Source organism: Schistocerca gregaria, chromosome 8, assembly GCF_023897955.1.
Source record: "Schistocerca gregaria isolate iqSchGreg1 chromosome 8, iqSchGreg1.2, whole genome shotgun sequence".
Taxonomy (NCBI): domain Eukaryota; kingdom Metazoa; phylum Arthropoda; class Insecta; order Orthoptera; family Acrididae; genus Schistocerca; species Schistocerca gregaria.
In genome coordinates this window covers 196,180,340-196,197,421 of record NC_064927.1, presented here as the reverse complement: position 1 = coordinate 196,197,421, position 17,082 = coordinate 196,180,340, and the positions used below count along the sequence as shown (strand labels likewise).

Here is a 17,082-nt window from a genome sequence, read left to right as displayed (position 1 = left end):
ATAGTCCACATCTGCCCCTGGAAATGTCCTACAATTTAAAACCTGATTCCTAAATATCTGCCTTACTATTATATAATCTATCTGATACCTTTTAGTATCACCAGGCATCTTCCATGTATAAAACCTTATTTTATGATTCTTGAACCAAGTGTTAGCTTTGATTAAGTTATGCTCTGTGCAAAATTCTACCAGACGGCTCCCTCTTTCATTTCTTAGCCCCAATCCATAATCACCTACTATGTTTCCTTCTCTCCCTTTTCCTACTGACGAATTCCAGTCACCCATGACTATTAAATTTTCGCCTCCCTTCACTACCTGAATAATTTCTTTTATCTCATCATACATTTCATCAATTTCTTCATCTGCAGAGTTAGTTGGCATATAAACTTGTACAACTGTAGTAGGCCTGGGCTTTGTGTCTATCTTGGCCACTATAATGCGTTCACTATGCTGTTTGTAGTAGCTTACCCGCACTCCTATTTTTTTATTCATTATTAAACCTACTCCTGCATTACCCCTATTTGATTTTGTATTTATGACCCTGTATTCACCTGACCAGAAGTCTTCTTCCTCCTGCCACCGAACTTCACTAATTCCCACTATATCTAACTTTAACCTATCCATTTCCCTTTTTAAATTTTCTAAGCTACCTGCCCGATTAAGGGATCTGACATTCCACGCTCCGATCCGTAGAACGTCAGTTTTCTTTCTCCCTCGCGTCATATAATCTAAAATTAACGTAGGCTTCCCTGCCTTTACACCCACAGTCCCTTCGTTATGCATCGTTGAAACCTACCGACATAGACTTGTTCATTTTAGGAACATGCAAGACAAGAGTAATGGCTTTTTGAAAGCCAATAATTTTAGAAGCAACTGCATGATACTTTAATTGTATAAACTGTTTAAGCACTTACCTTTTATTCTTACGCAGTGTACCAATAGTAGTGACGCCCTTCTGTAGAAGAGATAATGCTAGTCAATCAGTGTACCAATTATCAGTTGTCAGATTTCTGCTTGAATCAGTGTACCAATTATTGGTAGTGAGATTTCTGTTTGACCCTGAAATTGCGTCTGCCAATCTGTTTACGTCATCAGTGGGCTGATTGATAGGCATTAAGGCCCACAGCAAACTAAGTGGCAAGAAAAGTTTTAGCATCACGTTGAGCCTAAATTTTCATGCCATATTCTGCAGGTTTACTTGGAATGTAGACAAGTGTAATGTGCTGCGAATACATACAAAGAAAAATCCCTTATCGTTTAGCTACAATATAGCAGGTCAGCAACTGGAAGCAGTTAATTACATAAATTATCTGGCAGTACGCATTAGGAGTGATTTAAAATGCAATGATTATATAAAGCTGATCGTCGGTAAAGCAGATGCCAGACTGAGATTCATTGGAAGAATCCTAAGAAAATGTAATCCGAAAACACAGGCAGTAGGTTAGAATACGCTTGTTCGCCCACTGCTTGAATACTGCTCAGCAGTGTGGGATCTGTACCAGATAGGGTTGATAGAAGAGATAGAGAAGATCCAACGGAGAGCAGTGCGCTTCGTTACAGGATCATTTAGTAATCACGAAAGCGTTACGGAGATGATAAACTCCTGTGGAAGACTCTGCAGGAGAGACGCTCAGTAGCTCGGTACGGGCTTTTGTTGTGACAACATACCTTCACCGAGGAGTGGAGCAGTATATTGCTCCCTCCTACGTATATCTCGCGAAGAGACCATGAGGATAAAATCAGAGAGATTAGAGCCCACACAGAGGCATACAGACAATCCTTCTTTCCACGAACAATACGAGACTGGAATAGAAGGGAGAACCGATAGAGGTATTCAAAGTACCCTCCGCCGTCAGGTGGCTTAGGGAGTATGGATGTAGATTACAAGAACTGCAAACATGTCCGCAATATGAACAAGCAAAATTAGCCAGATGCTTAGCGAGTCGATACTAGGGTTCTGGAGTGTCTAACGGTGACGAACATATTTAGCAAATGACTTCTTGCCATTCATTAATGACTTATTAGACTCAAAACATTTCAAACAAATTGGTGATATTTTTTAAGAGGTGCAAAGTGTATAATTTGCTGAAAGTTGTGGTAGCGGTGCTACCGTCCAATGTGTTTCTAGAGTGGATTTTGTGTGATGTGTTCCTGGGGCATTGAAAGAACCAGACTGAAAGTGGAAATGGTTAAAGCCAACTACTAGCGAATTTTAACTACCGTATGAAAGGTGGTAAAATTTTAAAAATCCGACAACAGGAAAGAACTTGTTAAAGATGTGAAGTCAAAAGAGAAGTGTAACTTCAAAATAAACTAGCAAAGAAAGTAGAGGCTCGCAGAAATGCCTTGATTCGCAGTGTTAACAGTGATTATCGTGTTAAATAAATGCAAGCTTCCTTTCGTAACAGCTATAATGTGTGTATTTTGTTGTGAATTATTATTATTATTATTATTATTATTATTATTATACATTTTAGATCCCTTCGATTTGGCTACAGGTAAAAGTTGGCAGCGTTATGAGGACTACAGACAAATATCAGAAAGATCTTCATTAGTTGTGGAAAGAAGTTTATCTATTTCCTCATTTGTTAGACCCTGAACCATGTCTGAGCCCTGAAGAGGATATGTATTGTAGAGTGATATTAATTTTCAAATTGTGCAAGAAATTCACCGAGAATTTAACTCATCTTAAGAAATAGTTAATATTTGGTGCAACCTAATATATAATTAAATTTTATACAATAAATAATTATTCAAAGAGCCACAAAACAATGTTCAAGGAAAACTAGACATAATATAAAATCTACTTAAACGACAGGCGGCACTCTGCAAATATGGACCAGTGATACACTTCATATAGGCAGAGACTGCTATGAACTAGAAAGTTATGAACTTCTCAGAAATCATTGTTAAAACATCTCCATTACTGCGACAGCAATGAGCATTTAAAAAAGCTGGTAGCATATTTGCACCTGCGTTGCCGTTCGAGGCTTAATAATGGAACAGGTGATTCAGAAGACGTAAGATGAAAGGACATTCCAGTTATTATTTGAAACACTTCTTGCCCCAGTGCCTTTTCATGATAAATATTACACGCGCCACGTTATGAGGTATATTGAGAATGGTGAACAGACCAATCGTCGGTGTATTAAGTTTCGTTCGTACTATGCGGCGTTAATAAGGAAAAAATTCTTTAATTGCTGGTGAGAAAATATTGACCCATCGCACATGAAACATTTTTCTTGGAGGATCTTAATTCCCTCTAAAAGAATGAGTCCATACAAGAAAGTAAAATATGAGGCTACAGGCAAGACACTTTTAAATTTTCAAATGTAGACAGATGTGCTTTCGAAATGAAATCATTAGAATGTCCGTCAGTATGTAAGTTTTCTCTCTCTCTCTCTCTCTCTCTCTCTCTCTCTCTCTCTCTCTCTCTCTCTGCGCCATGTATCATGCTGACAAGCAAGTGTTCGTCCAGCACTTTCCCATTTGAAAGATTAGCTAAGACATTGGCTTACTTCTGCTGAGAATTTGAGCTTGTATTTTTCTGTTAACAGAGGTTGAGTCTCTCTTTAGATATATTCCTGCAAGTTCGGAATTATGCAACTGGCTTGAAAATATTTAGTTATTTGTACCGATATTTAGAAACCAAAGTACAGTACTATCCTTTGGTAAACTGAAATCGATAGTTCCATTCCCCATAGCTGACTTGCGATCTCTTCGCACAACGCGTGGCGCTGTTGCCGGTCGATACAGGAACTATCGCTTAGATATGGCGGCCACCTTGTGACTGGACCTAAGACGAGCGTGGTCGCAATTGTGCAATAATTGCGGTGCCATATAAGCTCGACACTGCTATCTAAACACATATTAGCAAGATTTTGGTAACAGACAACAGTGTTCCGATGCAATTGGTGATTTTATAAGCATTATACGCAGTGTATTTGAAGAGCTAAAACCGCAGTGACGCAGTGTTTTGCTGTATCTCGTTTCAGTCCTACTTGTGGAATCTACGTGAGGTTTCGTATTCCAGTTATTATATCAGTGTATCGTACTGGTTATTGCAGTTGTGTGGCCACGAAGTGAAGTAAATGTAAACCAGGGTTTTATAAAAAAAGTTGTGACGTCAGAAACTCCACCCTCAGCAACTGATGACATACCAGTTGGACAGCGAACGGCCTAAATTACGTCACCGGCAATAGAGGTAATAGAAATAGTTAAGTTCAATCGTTTTTTAATATGTAATGAAACCATTTCTAATCCGTGTTAAGTTCAGAGAGCTGCTTTCAGGACTTAAAATCATATTCAGAGGGTAGACGGAGAATTTTTTTGTCTAACGGAAACTTAAGTTTTGGGCCGAGTTTTGGGGAAAATGGGAGGGGGAGATTGTTCAGAAGTGAGAAACTGCCCAAATAGCTAGAAATGACCATGAATGCCCATGTTTCATTTGTGAAGTCGTGCTTTGTAAGGTAGTTGAATAGCATGTGTGGTCAGCTATTCTAATTCCATATTTTCGATAAATTTTTGTTTCTGGTATTTGCAGAAGAGTATTTTAAAAAAACGCACATTTAATGCATTTCTAATTTGTAAATCTAAATTAGTTTGCTCTAGGGTAAGAAGCATGAAGGTATCATTGCGCGGCTCTCATCGGATGTTTGCACGTGGAGTTTGTATTATAGATTAGGGACTATGTAAACGTGTTCGGGGGTGAAAACTATTAAGTTACTATTGGATTTTTGTAATCGCACAAAATAATGTACCATGGTTTGGTCGAAAATTGATGTTAGCTACTAATCATAATTTCACAATGGAATGAGTAGCAGTTTTATAACTGAGCTGCTTCTTAAAAGGAGTTGCTCCATTACATTAATTTATTGGATCATGTGTAACGCGCAGTAAGTTTTTAAGGTTAAAAATATTCTAAAGATATATGCGCATAAGTGGAACAAACTTGTGACTTTAGTGGGAAGAAATATTTTATTTCATTTATTTATTTTTTGTAAATTTAATAGTATAAATGAATTAGTTATACCATCTATTTAGTCCCACTAATTAGTGAAACAACACATCGAATTAAGAAACACTTCACTTTGGTTGTGAAGTAGAAGACAAAATCTTTTTAAAGTAGAAAGCTGAAAATGTGTGTTCTGTGTTTGTGCATGCAGTTTACTGGGGGTAACCTGACATTTTCTTTCTTACACGTGAATTGCCTTGTCTTGTTTTTCAATCTCCGCTGTTATGTCAGTTTATTGCGTGTATTGTCAAAGTACTTCTGCATACAACCGATTGCAGTATTGTGTGTTTCTTAATAGTTATTATGGTGTAAATTGGGTAATAGCAATAGCAGATTTGGTGATTAAGCGATTAAGCTGAAAAGTCACTTGTTTTCATTGACTCAGAACCCAGAAAGTCACTGGAGGAGTAAAAAAGTATGACACTTGATTTAAGGAAATTGATTGCCTGTGTGTCCATTGCTGAGATTAGATCAGAAAGAGGATGATAGTTCTCAAAACCTCATGCTTGCTTCAGCAAGGGTCTAGTAGATTTGTTCCTTAGGCACTCTTTCATTTTATGCTTTGCGATACAGTATTTCAGGAATGAAATATCCAAACAACTAATTGAAAAATGCATACAAAAAGTTAAGTACACCATGCTTCAAAACAAGATTGTAATTAGCTTGACAGTCCTTAATAAAGATTGTGTACAGAAATACACTATTCCAGTGCTGAAACTAGGCTGAAAAAGCCAAATATGTTATAGGAGCCAGCTATACTTAATTTAGCAATTCCTAGATTTCAACAAGGCAGTAAATTAAATCTGAATGTAGATTGTCAATCAGCATGCACATTTGACAAAAATTATGGTATTGGTGGAGCAGTCATAGAGTATGTTAAGAGAAAATTATTTATATGGTGACAGCTGGGATTAGGCTGTAAGATCACAAACAAAAGGCATCCTAGGAATGACCTGCATGGCTTAAGAGTGGAAACTGTAAATTCACTTATCTTCACCACTCTTAGGGGAGGCAGCTGTATAAAAGAAACAATGTATTTTAAAGAGAAGTGATGTTCATATTTTGTATAGTATTACTGCTATGATTTGCGAAGTACTAGACTACTACCAAATTATCGACCTCTGCAGTATGTGGGAGAAGTCAGCTATTGTGGAGCTTGTGTAACAAAGTGGGATTTACATTGATTAAAAAGATTAACTTCTTGTCTTTAGCTGATCTTTGAACTAGCTTGCCCAACTAGTTCTGAGAAGTATTGTACAGTCTTGGGTCTCCTCTCTCTCTCTCTCTCTCTCTCTCTCTCTCTCTCTCTCTCTCTCTCTCTCTCTCTAGCACAGTTAAATGACAAACTTGTTTCAGGTTGAAGAGAAGAACCCTAATGTGTCTAACTTGGATGATGGTCAGCTGAAAGCTCTGTTGGATGAAGCAATTACATACAAGTGTCCAAAAGATCGTGAAGGAAAAAGTGATTTGTTCAGGGTGAGTGTGGGTGCTGTATTTTACTGATTACTCTTTGTCAGGGATAAGTGAAAATCGTACAATTTATTTGATTTAATGAAATGCTAACATAGGACCACAATAGGGTAATAGTGACATGGTATTTATCTGTTACGGGAAGTAACAGATGGAATAGTTTCAGCCTGCAGTGTGTTAATTGTATGTTGATTCCATGTGACGTCTTAGTTCTGTTTCCAGGTATAAACTTTACAAATTTGTGTAAGAAAATCCAGCTTGCACATCCCAAAGCTATCCTTAATGTTGTAGTTCGTTTATGTGCATCAATTTGTGATAACAGGGGCATATTAAAACTTCATCCATTCTCTCTCTCTCTCTCTCTCTCTCTCTCTCTCTCTCTCTCTCTCTCACTCCCTCTCTCTCTTTTTTAAGGTACGTTGTTTCTTCTGAATTGTATCTCTTGCAAGTTGTTGCTTTTGGTTAATGTCAGTGGTAGTTGGGGGAGTCATTAAAGGGGTCATATTAACAAGACCTTTGGTGAACTTCCACTCATTTTAAGTGGCAGTGTGTTGCTTCATGTATCTAGCATTATTAAGTGTGCTGGAAATTATCCACCCCATCTCTCATCCCTCCACATAATTGCATTTCCATTCATCTTGGATATTGCCATTACCAATTGTCTGAAGATAGGCATCTTGCTTTTGTATTTCAAGGTTTTGATGATTGCTGCTTGTCCATTTCATGACTTCCACTTTCAACTAGATCTAAATTTATCTCGCTGTGCAGAAAAGGAATTGTGGCATACTCTGTACAAATTTTCTGTCCAAACATATTTTAATGAATTTTCACCTCTTGTGTGTTCAAAAGCACTTTTTTTCATAATAAATGTAAAAACATTTACATTGTTAAAACAGCATTACTATAAGGGCTTCTTGGAATAGTTCCATGTCTCCTAGCTCCTAGCATTGGAAATTTAACTGTAATTGGATATAGATATTTATTCAATGTTAAGTTTGGTGACAACATTAAATTATATTTTTGGTTGCCCAGTTTAACAGAAATTGTTAGCACTTGTTAATTCTCTGCAGCAAAGTGATTCATCACTGTAGGTGAAACCAAGTAACCTTTGTCTAGGATGACTCGTTAATTGGTGTAATTCAGAGCCCATAAAATTTTGCAAGAAATTTGATTTGGTCATAAATAGTGTCCCAAACCTCTAATGTCAAAACTAGAAATCATAGGGAATCACAATACAATACCTGGAGATTAGGAAGTAGTGGTTCGAAACAAACTTTATTGACCTACATGACTTTTTGAGAGTTTCTGCAGAGATTCTATTATCCTCTGATGTTGTAAGTGTAGGACAGTATCTCTTTCGACAATTAAACACTGTGAGGTGTGTTGTTCAGATATTAACATTTGTTTGGCATCATGCAGTCATTTTGCAAAACCACCACTGTTGTAGCATATCTCAAAGTAATGTGTGCAATTTAAATGGAAAGGCAACTAATAAGCCATCAGTATGATTCCAGTCCATGAGGGTGACCATTTCTGATGATCTGTGATGAAAATGGCACACTGATTTTCATCAGATTGGGTATGTGTTCTGCTCCAGTTGAAAAAAACGTAACAGCCGAGAGGCTTTGTTGATGGTTGATACAAATTGTAGGGAATTTGGCACTGTGATACTGTGCTGTTTAAACTGTTCACAGAACTCTTGGTTAAAAATAATTTCAATACATTGCTCGCACCCATTGTTACAGATAGGTTGTCTAATTGCTACTGGAAATGTTAATTTTGCATGAAGGATGATGGTTGTTCATTGATTAATATTTTTCTACGTGATCAAACACCATCTCCTGAAATTCAGCTAATTGTACAATAGGTTGCCAGAATCTTATGAGCCTTCTATGGTTTGAACAACTCCCTTTCTCATGAGGTTCTTTATATTAGGGTCACGGTTTAAGCGAAACATTTTTCTGTAAATTTATTGGACTTCCGGTTACTTAATATTGTTGCATCATTATATATCTTCAAATTTTTGTAGTGAATAATGCTCGATCTGAGAGAATTGCTCACAAAATGCAAAGCATAGTAAACTCCACGTCTGCATGTATTCTTCGAAAGCTACCTAGAGGATGGTACTGGAGGGTACGACTGGTTTTATACAGTTCTCCATACTACTCTATCCTATACCAGAATCTTTCTCTGAAAGACTTATAGAACTGACATCCTTTTGAGTTGGGTTGCAGTGTTCATCCCTTGGTCTTCCTCAGTCATTTTTACCCATCACACTTTACTCTGGTACTAAATTGGTGATTCATTGCTTTCTCAGAAAATGCTCATCAACAAATCCCTTACTTTAGTCAAATTGTGCCACACATTTCTTTTCTTCACAATTCTATTGCATACTGTCTCATTAGTTACGCAATATACCCATCTGATCTTCAGCATTAATCTGTGGCACCACATTTCAAAAGCTTCAATTCTCTCCTTGTCTGAACAACTTATCACCCAAGTTTCTCTTCCCGACAAAGCTACATCCGAGATACATACCCCAAGAAAAGGCTTGCTATCACACTAATATGTATTTGGTAACAAATTTCTCTTCTTCAAAAACACTTTTCTCGCCTTGCCAGTGTACATTTTATATCATCATTACTTTGGCCATTGTCAGTTACTTGGTACACGAGTAGGTTGTGCTTTCAGGGTGTCGTTTGCTAATTTAATTATCCAGTGTTGCCTGATTTTGTCATACAGCATTCCATTACCTTCATTTTGCTTTTGATGTTGATCTTAATCCTCCTTTCATGGAATGTACAGTCTTTGAACAAGTTTTGTCAACCACTTCATTTGTGGACTGGTCATGTTTCCTTAAGATTCTGCCAGTGAATCTCAGCCTGGCATCAGGTTTGATGTAGTCCATTCAATTTAGCTTGCTCTGGATGGTTAGATCTAAGTTCTTCATTATAGTTACTCCTCCCAGTGATTTTTAACCAAAAGTGTAAGTGAGAAGAAAATTGCTAATTTTTCAAGATAATGCTGGACAAGCAATTGTTAAGGAACACGTCAAGTTTACATACATGTGCTTAGTTAATTATAAGCACCATGCTGCTGGAAATGCCCCGCTCCTGTCGTTTTTCCCTTATCTCAGAGTACTCTGTTTAGTGTCCTCTATTTATTGTAAAAGGTGAAATTGAGTAGAATATTAAATACAAAGAATTAAAATACACAGATTAGTTTTCCACTTCTAATCATTCCATGGTTTTGTAAGTGGGGGAGGGGGGAGAGAATGGAATGAGATTTGGTTAAGTTACTCAAATGCTATAGTGCATGTATTTCAGTGTGTGTGTGTCTACTCACGTTATCTATAATTTAATGTCTTCTATACATTTTTGTTTCTATTAACTGCTGTTTGTGAATAAATTTTGTAGTCTTAGATATTCTTACTTTACATGAAGGTGCATCCCATGAATGAAAATGTTACTTGCCCATGAAAAGTGAAATAATAGATGCATGTTACCACAGTTTCCAATATTTCAGCTATCTAATTTTGTTGACGTACATATCATCATTAGATGTAAATACTATTGATGGGATTATCTAATTTTGTAATTACTGAAGTGTTCTATTGTGCCTTTAGTTCTTAGTGCGAAAAATTTAATTAAACATGTATTTGTGGTTGCTTCAGTGCTCTTCACTGAATTTGGAGAGGTCAGTTAAGTTCCCTTAATTACAGTTTCTTATATGCCACACTCTCCTACTGTACAGTGACCTTAGACTGTGATCTTGTTATAACAAAATGTCTTTGCCAGAGTCTTATGTTGTAATATTGCAAAATTGTGGACATGAAGAGTGGAATTGGTGACCTACTGACACTTGATGCACACTCAGTGTTAAGCAGTAGAGAGACACAAAACTAGGCAAACACAACAGTTTAGTTTAACACTGATTTCTCTTCAGAGACCATGGGTGCCCATGTAACTGATAGCTTGCACATTCTCACTCTCTCTCTGGGACATTTTTCTATAGGATTACAAAGACAATCAACTTCATTCTTCCATCAACATACAACAAAAAAATTGTTTTGTAGAATGTGCTTTCGAAATTCAGTCCCTAAATTGCTCATTTAATGCCTGTCTCTCATTAAATACAAGGGAGGGGAATGGGAAAAAGATTACTCATGTCTTTAAACATCAGACTCTTCAAACAATAACTGTTCCCTGCAGGGAAAAGCCACACCACGGATTTGGATGGCATGAACAAGACCAGAAAGATTGGCGAAAATTTTAATAGCTTTTGGAGCTACTAGTTACTAAGAACAACTCAAAACATCTGAATAATTAAATGTACTGAATTAACCTTGGGCTATAGAGCAGTGTTATATTTATACATCTCAGTCTTTGGAATTAGGTGCCATGCTCGAGCAGTGATAGTATTTCTTCATAGAATTAATGGTGATGAGACGAATAAATTGCAGCCGACTCACATTTATTCAAGAATGTTTAAGAAACTTCCTTGTAGTTCACTGTGAGGTTTAAAGCTAACAGGTGGCTAATAGAAAATATGACCTTGTGAATGCAAGAGGTGATTATTTGTTGCATGTTTGTTGTGGATGCATTTCATGTGGTCTAACCTGTTGAAAAACCTTTCTTTGACCTCATCTCCTGTCAATAGTTTTGTCAAGTTGTTCACTTAACTGTTACATTAATCTAATGTCTTAAAAGTGTTTCCATTCTCATTCTGCTTAGAGAGGTGAGATGATTGGATGATGGCTTGCTCCCCTTTTCAATCATCCTTTCTTTGAAATGTGAAATTTATGAGTTAAAGTTTAATAAAGGTGAATAACAACAGGGTGGTCTTAATTTGTTGTAGAGAGGTTATTTTAAATGGTTTGGTAAGGAAGGTGTGTTTAGCTATTTGTCCACACAGTGCAAGCTTGATTTTTCAGTGTGTGTGTGTATAAAACTTTCGTACTGCTTCTGAATGTTATTTACTTACACACAATTCTAATGTTGACTACAGGAGCTTCTACAGGAAGTAGAGGCAGACGAGAGTGACTCTCGCCGCAGTGGCTGTACCAGTGTTACTTCCGGAACTGCCAGTGTTGCCAGTTCACGTTGCTACAGTGGAAATCGCCGGAGAGGTATTCCCTCACGTCGAGATGTCACTGCTGTTTCTGAGCGTCAGACAAGAGGCGGCTCCCTTCAGAACCTAGTCCACGCTGCCAGTTCAGAGTTCGACACGACGGGCTTCGGTGGGCACGGACCTGCAGGGCGGAGGCGGGGCGCCCGCCAGAAGGAGCAGAGGGCTACCAGTGTGAGTGCACGTCAGCGTGAGGGGGGTTCGCTCCCCAGCAATGTGAACGTTGGTGGTGACTGTCTCCTTGAGGACAGCCGAAGGCGGCGGAGAGATCCTGCATCTGCACCAGTTGAAGACTTGGCGGCAGCGGCCACCGCCCCTGCCAGGTGCGGGGGCGGGCCGGGTGCCATCGCTAGCCTGCCTGTCTGCCACTCCTCGAGTGATACTGACAGTACTGCTGTCAGTGATAGTGTGTGTGGTGCTTCGGATGGTGGACGCCCTATTCCTACTTCAACAATCTCAGACCGTCGAGATATTGGGGTGGCTGGTGGTTCGGACTGTGAAATTGGCACAGAGCTGGAGGTTGTGCAAAGATCAGAGACGGCGCCTCGTGTGCCAAATTTTACCAGCCACGCCACATTGGAAGTTGGGGGGAAAAGTATATCGAATCGTGACTCTGAAGTTGACACCACCGTCACGCTTCCACTGGGACTGTTACAGGTCTGCATTGATGCTTTCTTAGTTTTTACGTAGCACTTTTTCTGGTTATTTCCATTTAGAATACACACAAATGGCTTTGTCAGACTACTACTTAGATAGCAATTGTAATGCACAAATAATGTATATTTTGTTGTTACCCAATTAATTAGAAATGAAACATTGATTATGCTAAATGCAGACACACACACACACACACACACACACACACACACACACACACACACACACACACACACACAGAGAGAGAGAGAGAGAGAGAGAGAGAGAGAGAGAGAGAGAGAGAGAGGGAGGGGGGGGGGGGTAAATGCAGTGGTCAGTAGGTACTCTCAAGAATCATAACCCATGTAATGTGTGCATATGAAAAGGTTCTCCTTATACTTCATTCTGATGTTGTGTGCTGCTCACCTCTCCTACCTTTTGCAGATGTTTCAGAAAGTAAGGAAGGTTACTGTCATTCTTTCTGAGTCTGTTCACTGCACTGGGAGCAAACATACAAAAGCAAGCAAGAGTCAGTCTCTCTCTCTCTCTCTCTGTGTGTGTGTGTGTGTGTGTGTGTGTGTGTGTGTGTGTGTGTGTGTTCCTCTTGTTCACTGCAAAGATACGCACGCTCTTCTTTTCAGCACATAAGATGGCACTGCTCTGTATGCATAAATGAGATTATTGTTTAACCAAAGCTTTCATCTTCTCTGTAGCCATTGTGTTTTTAGAAAGGCTATACAATTTGTCTTAAGAAATATAATTAACAGTATGACATATTAGATGCCTGTTGTTAACTAAGACAGTGCATCTAAGTTGAAGTGTTGATTTGTAATCAAATTAGCCTCTGATGGCAAAAAAGAAATAATGTCAAGAAGTGTGTATTGGATGAGATACCCTGTTGGATAGGAATGTTATGGTTACCTACAATATCGTGGTATGGGGGGGGGGGGGGGAGATTGGTATGATTTGCCACTTTCGTTGTGAAAAAGAGAGCTCGAGGTCCAACAAACTACTCCTGCATGATTTAGCAGTGAAGACTGATTCCTGTAATTCACATAAATCTATGTGGATACAAGTAGAACAAACTATCAGATATGCACCATGTCACATTTTTGTAGTGTGGTGAATAGAGTTTAAGGTCTGTAGCAGTGCTACCTGATCATACAATAAACAGTAGCATGTCAAGTAGTCATGTATGTGTTGATTTATCGCCCTTAAACGTTCACTACAGCCTTAAAAACTTTGAGATACTGTTGCTGTCTAGGAAAAAAAGAAAACTTTTTTTGCCATCTAGTGTACTACCAGCATAAGTTGAAGTCGTACTGAAATTTTTTTTTCCCTTTGTAGCTCACGAATGATAGGGTTGTTTTTGTCATTGCATAAATTTCATTCCAGTTAACAGATGAAACATGTCCTGATTATTTGAAGTGGACAATTCACTGTGTGATTGTCTATAAGTCCACTGTCATTCTTCTTGGTGCTGTATGTAGGAGCTTCATTTAATTAAACATAGTTACGTGCTAAATGATTGATCATTATAGTGGAGGTTTCTTCTACGTTTAGAAAGCAGTGAGTTACAAACCACTGTTTAAATTTTGTTGCTCTCAGTCCCCAGACTCCGTAGATGAAAACAGCGAAGCATTTGGAACAAACTCACAGATTGCTCCAGCATGTAAAAGAATGTGACTGCCTTTCCAAACTGGTGCTTTCATTGTTTGTAGTACAGTGCCATCATTCCACACGGTCAGGAATGAGCAGCATTTGCCCATGTTTCATTGAAACGAATGATTTTGAGAGATTTACGTGTAAAAGTTTACCTCAAAAAACAGCATCTCTGGACGGATATCCACCTGCTCAAGCAGAACTCTTCCAGGAAAGTTCTGCGTCCCTCTCCAGTACTGTTGAAAGGCTGATTTTCCTCCTCCTCGACCCCTCACTATCTCATAGTGAAAGAAGCAGCGTGTTCTAGGCAGAATATTCTTTTTCTGTGTTATAGTCACTTGTTTTGCCGAATTGTATCCTTGTGAAAATAAACCACAGGGTTTCCACAGGAAATCGGAGAAACTTGGGGGGGGGGGGGGGGGGGGCTGGAAAATCTCTTTTTTTGTCTCGCTAGATGAAATGGTTTGTTTACTAAGGTGTTGTGAGTCATTGCTGGCTGGGTGCAGCTGAGTACATGTGCTGCTTCCCTATTCTCTTGTTACTACTACTTCTCTCCTCCTTAAAAGTCGCCTCAACTTGCAGTCAGTGCTGCCACCACTTCTTGCCGCTAGGCCCAGTGAGCTGCTGACGAGAGGCAGCAATCATGTGGAGAGGTTTGTTTGGATCTGAATTTCAGAGACTTAGACACAGTGGCCAGAGACGGCAGTCATTTGCGCATGAGTTGTCTAAGTGATTGTGTGAGGGTGTGTGTACTCTCGTTTCCCGACAAAAGCTATGACTGAAAATTTAGTTGAGAGAGTATAATTGTCTTTTGTACGTGTCTGTGTGCGGCTTAGCAATCATCTTTACAGTGAGTTGCTACCTGTCCTAGTTATTGATTCTCAGAGTATGTGAGCAAGTAACCTGTTGCATGGATTGATCACTGTGGTCCCATTTCAAAAACATGCTGACTATGGCTCCTGAATAGCTGGCCACACAAGTCGATTTCCATGACTGTTGGAAACCGCAGGCCTTATATGCGGGTATCTGTAACGTATTGGGCCTGGCGATCTGAAGCTGTTTGGTTTCCACTAATGTGCAGGCCCTCCCCATTGGATCTAGTCTCACCGATATGCCTGCAAGCCTGGTCTGTGTGTGGTTTAATGCAGTGGATTTTCATGGTTTATCCATGGGCCCAGGATTATAGTGATCCTCAGCAGGCCAGAGGTCATAGGTGATGGATTTCAGGAATTGGGACTTTCTCACTGCAAGTACATTCTACAGTGTGGCATTTTATAGACATTCTATTTTTTCTAGTATATTCTGGCTCTTCAGAAGTAGATTATATGTTAGAAAGTATGGATGATATGAAGAAGAAAATTGTAGTAGTAACTGACAGTTTGTACACTTTGTACTCATATATATCTCGAATGAAAAATCACAATACTTGTAAAATAATGGTTATGACACACGGGTAATAACCAACAATAACAAACATAGAAACAATGTTTTATAGGCGGTCACCTACAGTGTTGGTTTACACAAATCTTCCCCGCCTTATACACTTCTCAAGAGGCCTACCTTTTTATGAGGTTATCTCCGAAATCAGTGAAGATATTTTAAATCTGTCTTGCGACTCCATAGAAATACATATTTTTATCACCAAATGTGTGTTCTTTTATTGTAGTAACATTACTGGTATTAATGAGAAACATATACCATTTGTCTTGCTTTCTCCATCTAAGATGTTGATCTTAGTACTTGAGATTTTTGCTTCAGTCAAGAAACGTTACCTGCTTGCAAGTTGTTTATAGATATTTCCTCGTTTGCTCTATTGTTTCGTGTACCATAGCTGCATAGACAGATTGTTAACTTACATCTTCACTTACCCTTGATATCAAAATTTGCCAGGAAAAAAAAAAAAGATGCTGAAACTTGTCTGCAAATGGAATTTCACATGGGGGAAACTTTTGGCAACTCTGATCCAGTTCTTTTGTTTTAACAGCAGACACTGACTCTTATCTATAGTTGAAAGAGTAGCTGTTGGTTCCTGTAGATTTTCGAGCACACTTCTCGTTGGTTACTTTCTTCATAAAGGTTGTTTCAATTTTCAGAGCTAGAGCTATTGTCGTCTGAGGTCTGCTGTTTCATCTTCAAAATTGTGTTGTTGTGCTACATAAGAACTTTATGCTACACACGAACTTGAGAGAGGCTCTTCAAGGTAGTGCCCCTTGCTACTTTCCTTCGGATTGAAGTAGAGGGCGTGCTTTTCATACATGTCAAATACACGATTCAACATTTCACACTGTGTTGTGAGATTGTGCTAAATCAGTATGTCGTGATCTGTAACAAATGCTTTGCAGCTATGAGAAAGTGTAGCAACAGTCATTGGCCTGAGTTGTAGGATTAGCAATGTGGCACTGTCACTGGCAATGTTTACAAGTCCCTGAGCTCAGATTGGTACTAGTGTGTCATGTCTACACACAGTGTGCATTAGGTGTTACACATTCTTTCTTCAGCCTGACTTGGCATTATTTTCGGTAGTTCAGGAGCCTTATCCAGAAAGAGAGAAATGAACAGTTTTACAGTAGATTAATAATTTTGCCCCTCTATAGAGATGTGAAATACAGACATTTAACAGAAAGGAGATACCAGTAATGCAGCCCACTGAAATTGGATTTGTTCCAACTGCAAATGGTTGTATGTACATTGGTTGAAATTTTGACTTCATGTGGGTGACTGTATTGAAATTTCTTGACATTGCAATGGGTTTCACTCTTGCATCTTCTGGTAGTATTTGCCACAAGTTGAGAGTGACACACATTACAATGTCATGGTATTTCATTGCACACACCTGCATGGAAGTCCATAATAACAGAAAGCCTGGTTAGAAATGAACGCGTTCCGTACAACATGGGAGTCAGTCGTCTCTCTCTTTCTCTAATTGAGGGGGAAAAAATCTAAAAACAATGATGATGTAACTTACCATACGAAAGTGTTGGTATGTTGATAGACAAACAAACAAACACAAAAACACACACAATTCGAGCTTTTGCAACCTAAGGTTGCTTCATCAGGAAAGAGGGAAGGAGAGGGAAAAACGAAAGAATGTGGGTTTTAAGAGAAGGTAAGTCTTTCCGCTCCCGGGATTGGAATGACTCCTTACCCTCTCCCTTAAAACTCACATCCTTTCA

General features: G+C 38.8%; 1 protein-coding gene across 6 annotated transcripts in view; it reads left to right on the top strand.

The window, feature by feature from the left end:
* The window catches only part of LOC126284672 (mucin-19), a 518,756-nt gene that overhangs the window by 452,412 nt on the left and 49,262 nt on the right, over positions 1-17,082 (top strand). For all 6 annotated transcript variants that reach the window (XM_049983785.1, XM_049983781.1, XM_049983782.1 and 3 more), the window contains 2 exons: positions 6,371-6,490; positions 11,492-12,268. In XM_049983785.1, coding sequence (XP_049839742.1) covers positions 6,371-6,490; positions 11,492-12,268 — 897 coding nt within the window. The remainder of the gene's footprint in view (positions 1-6,370; positions 6,491-11,491; positions 12,269-17,082) is intronic.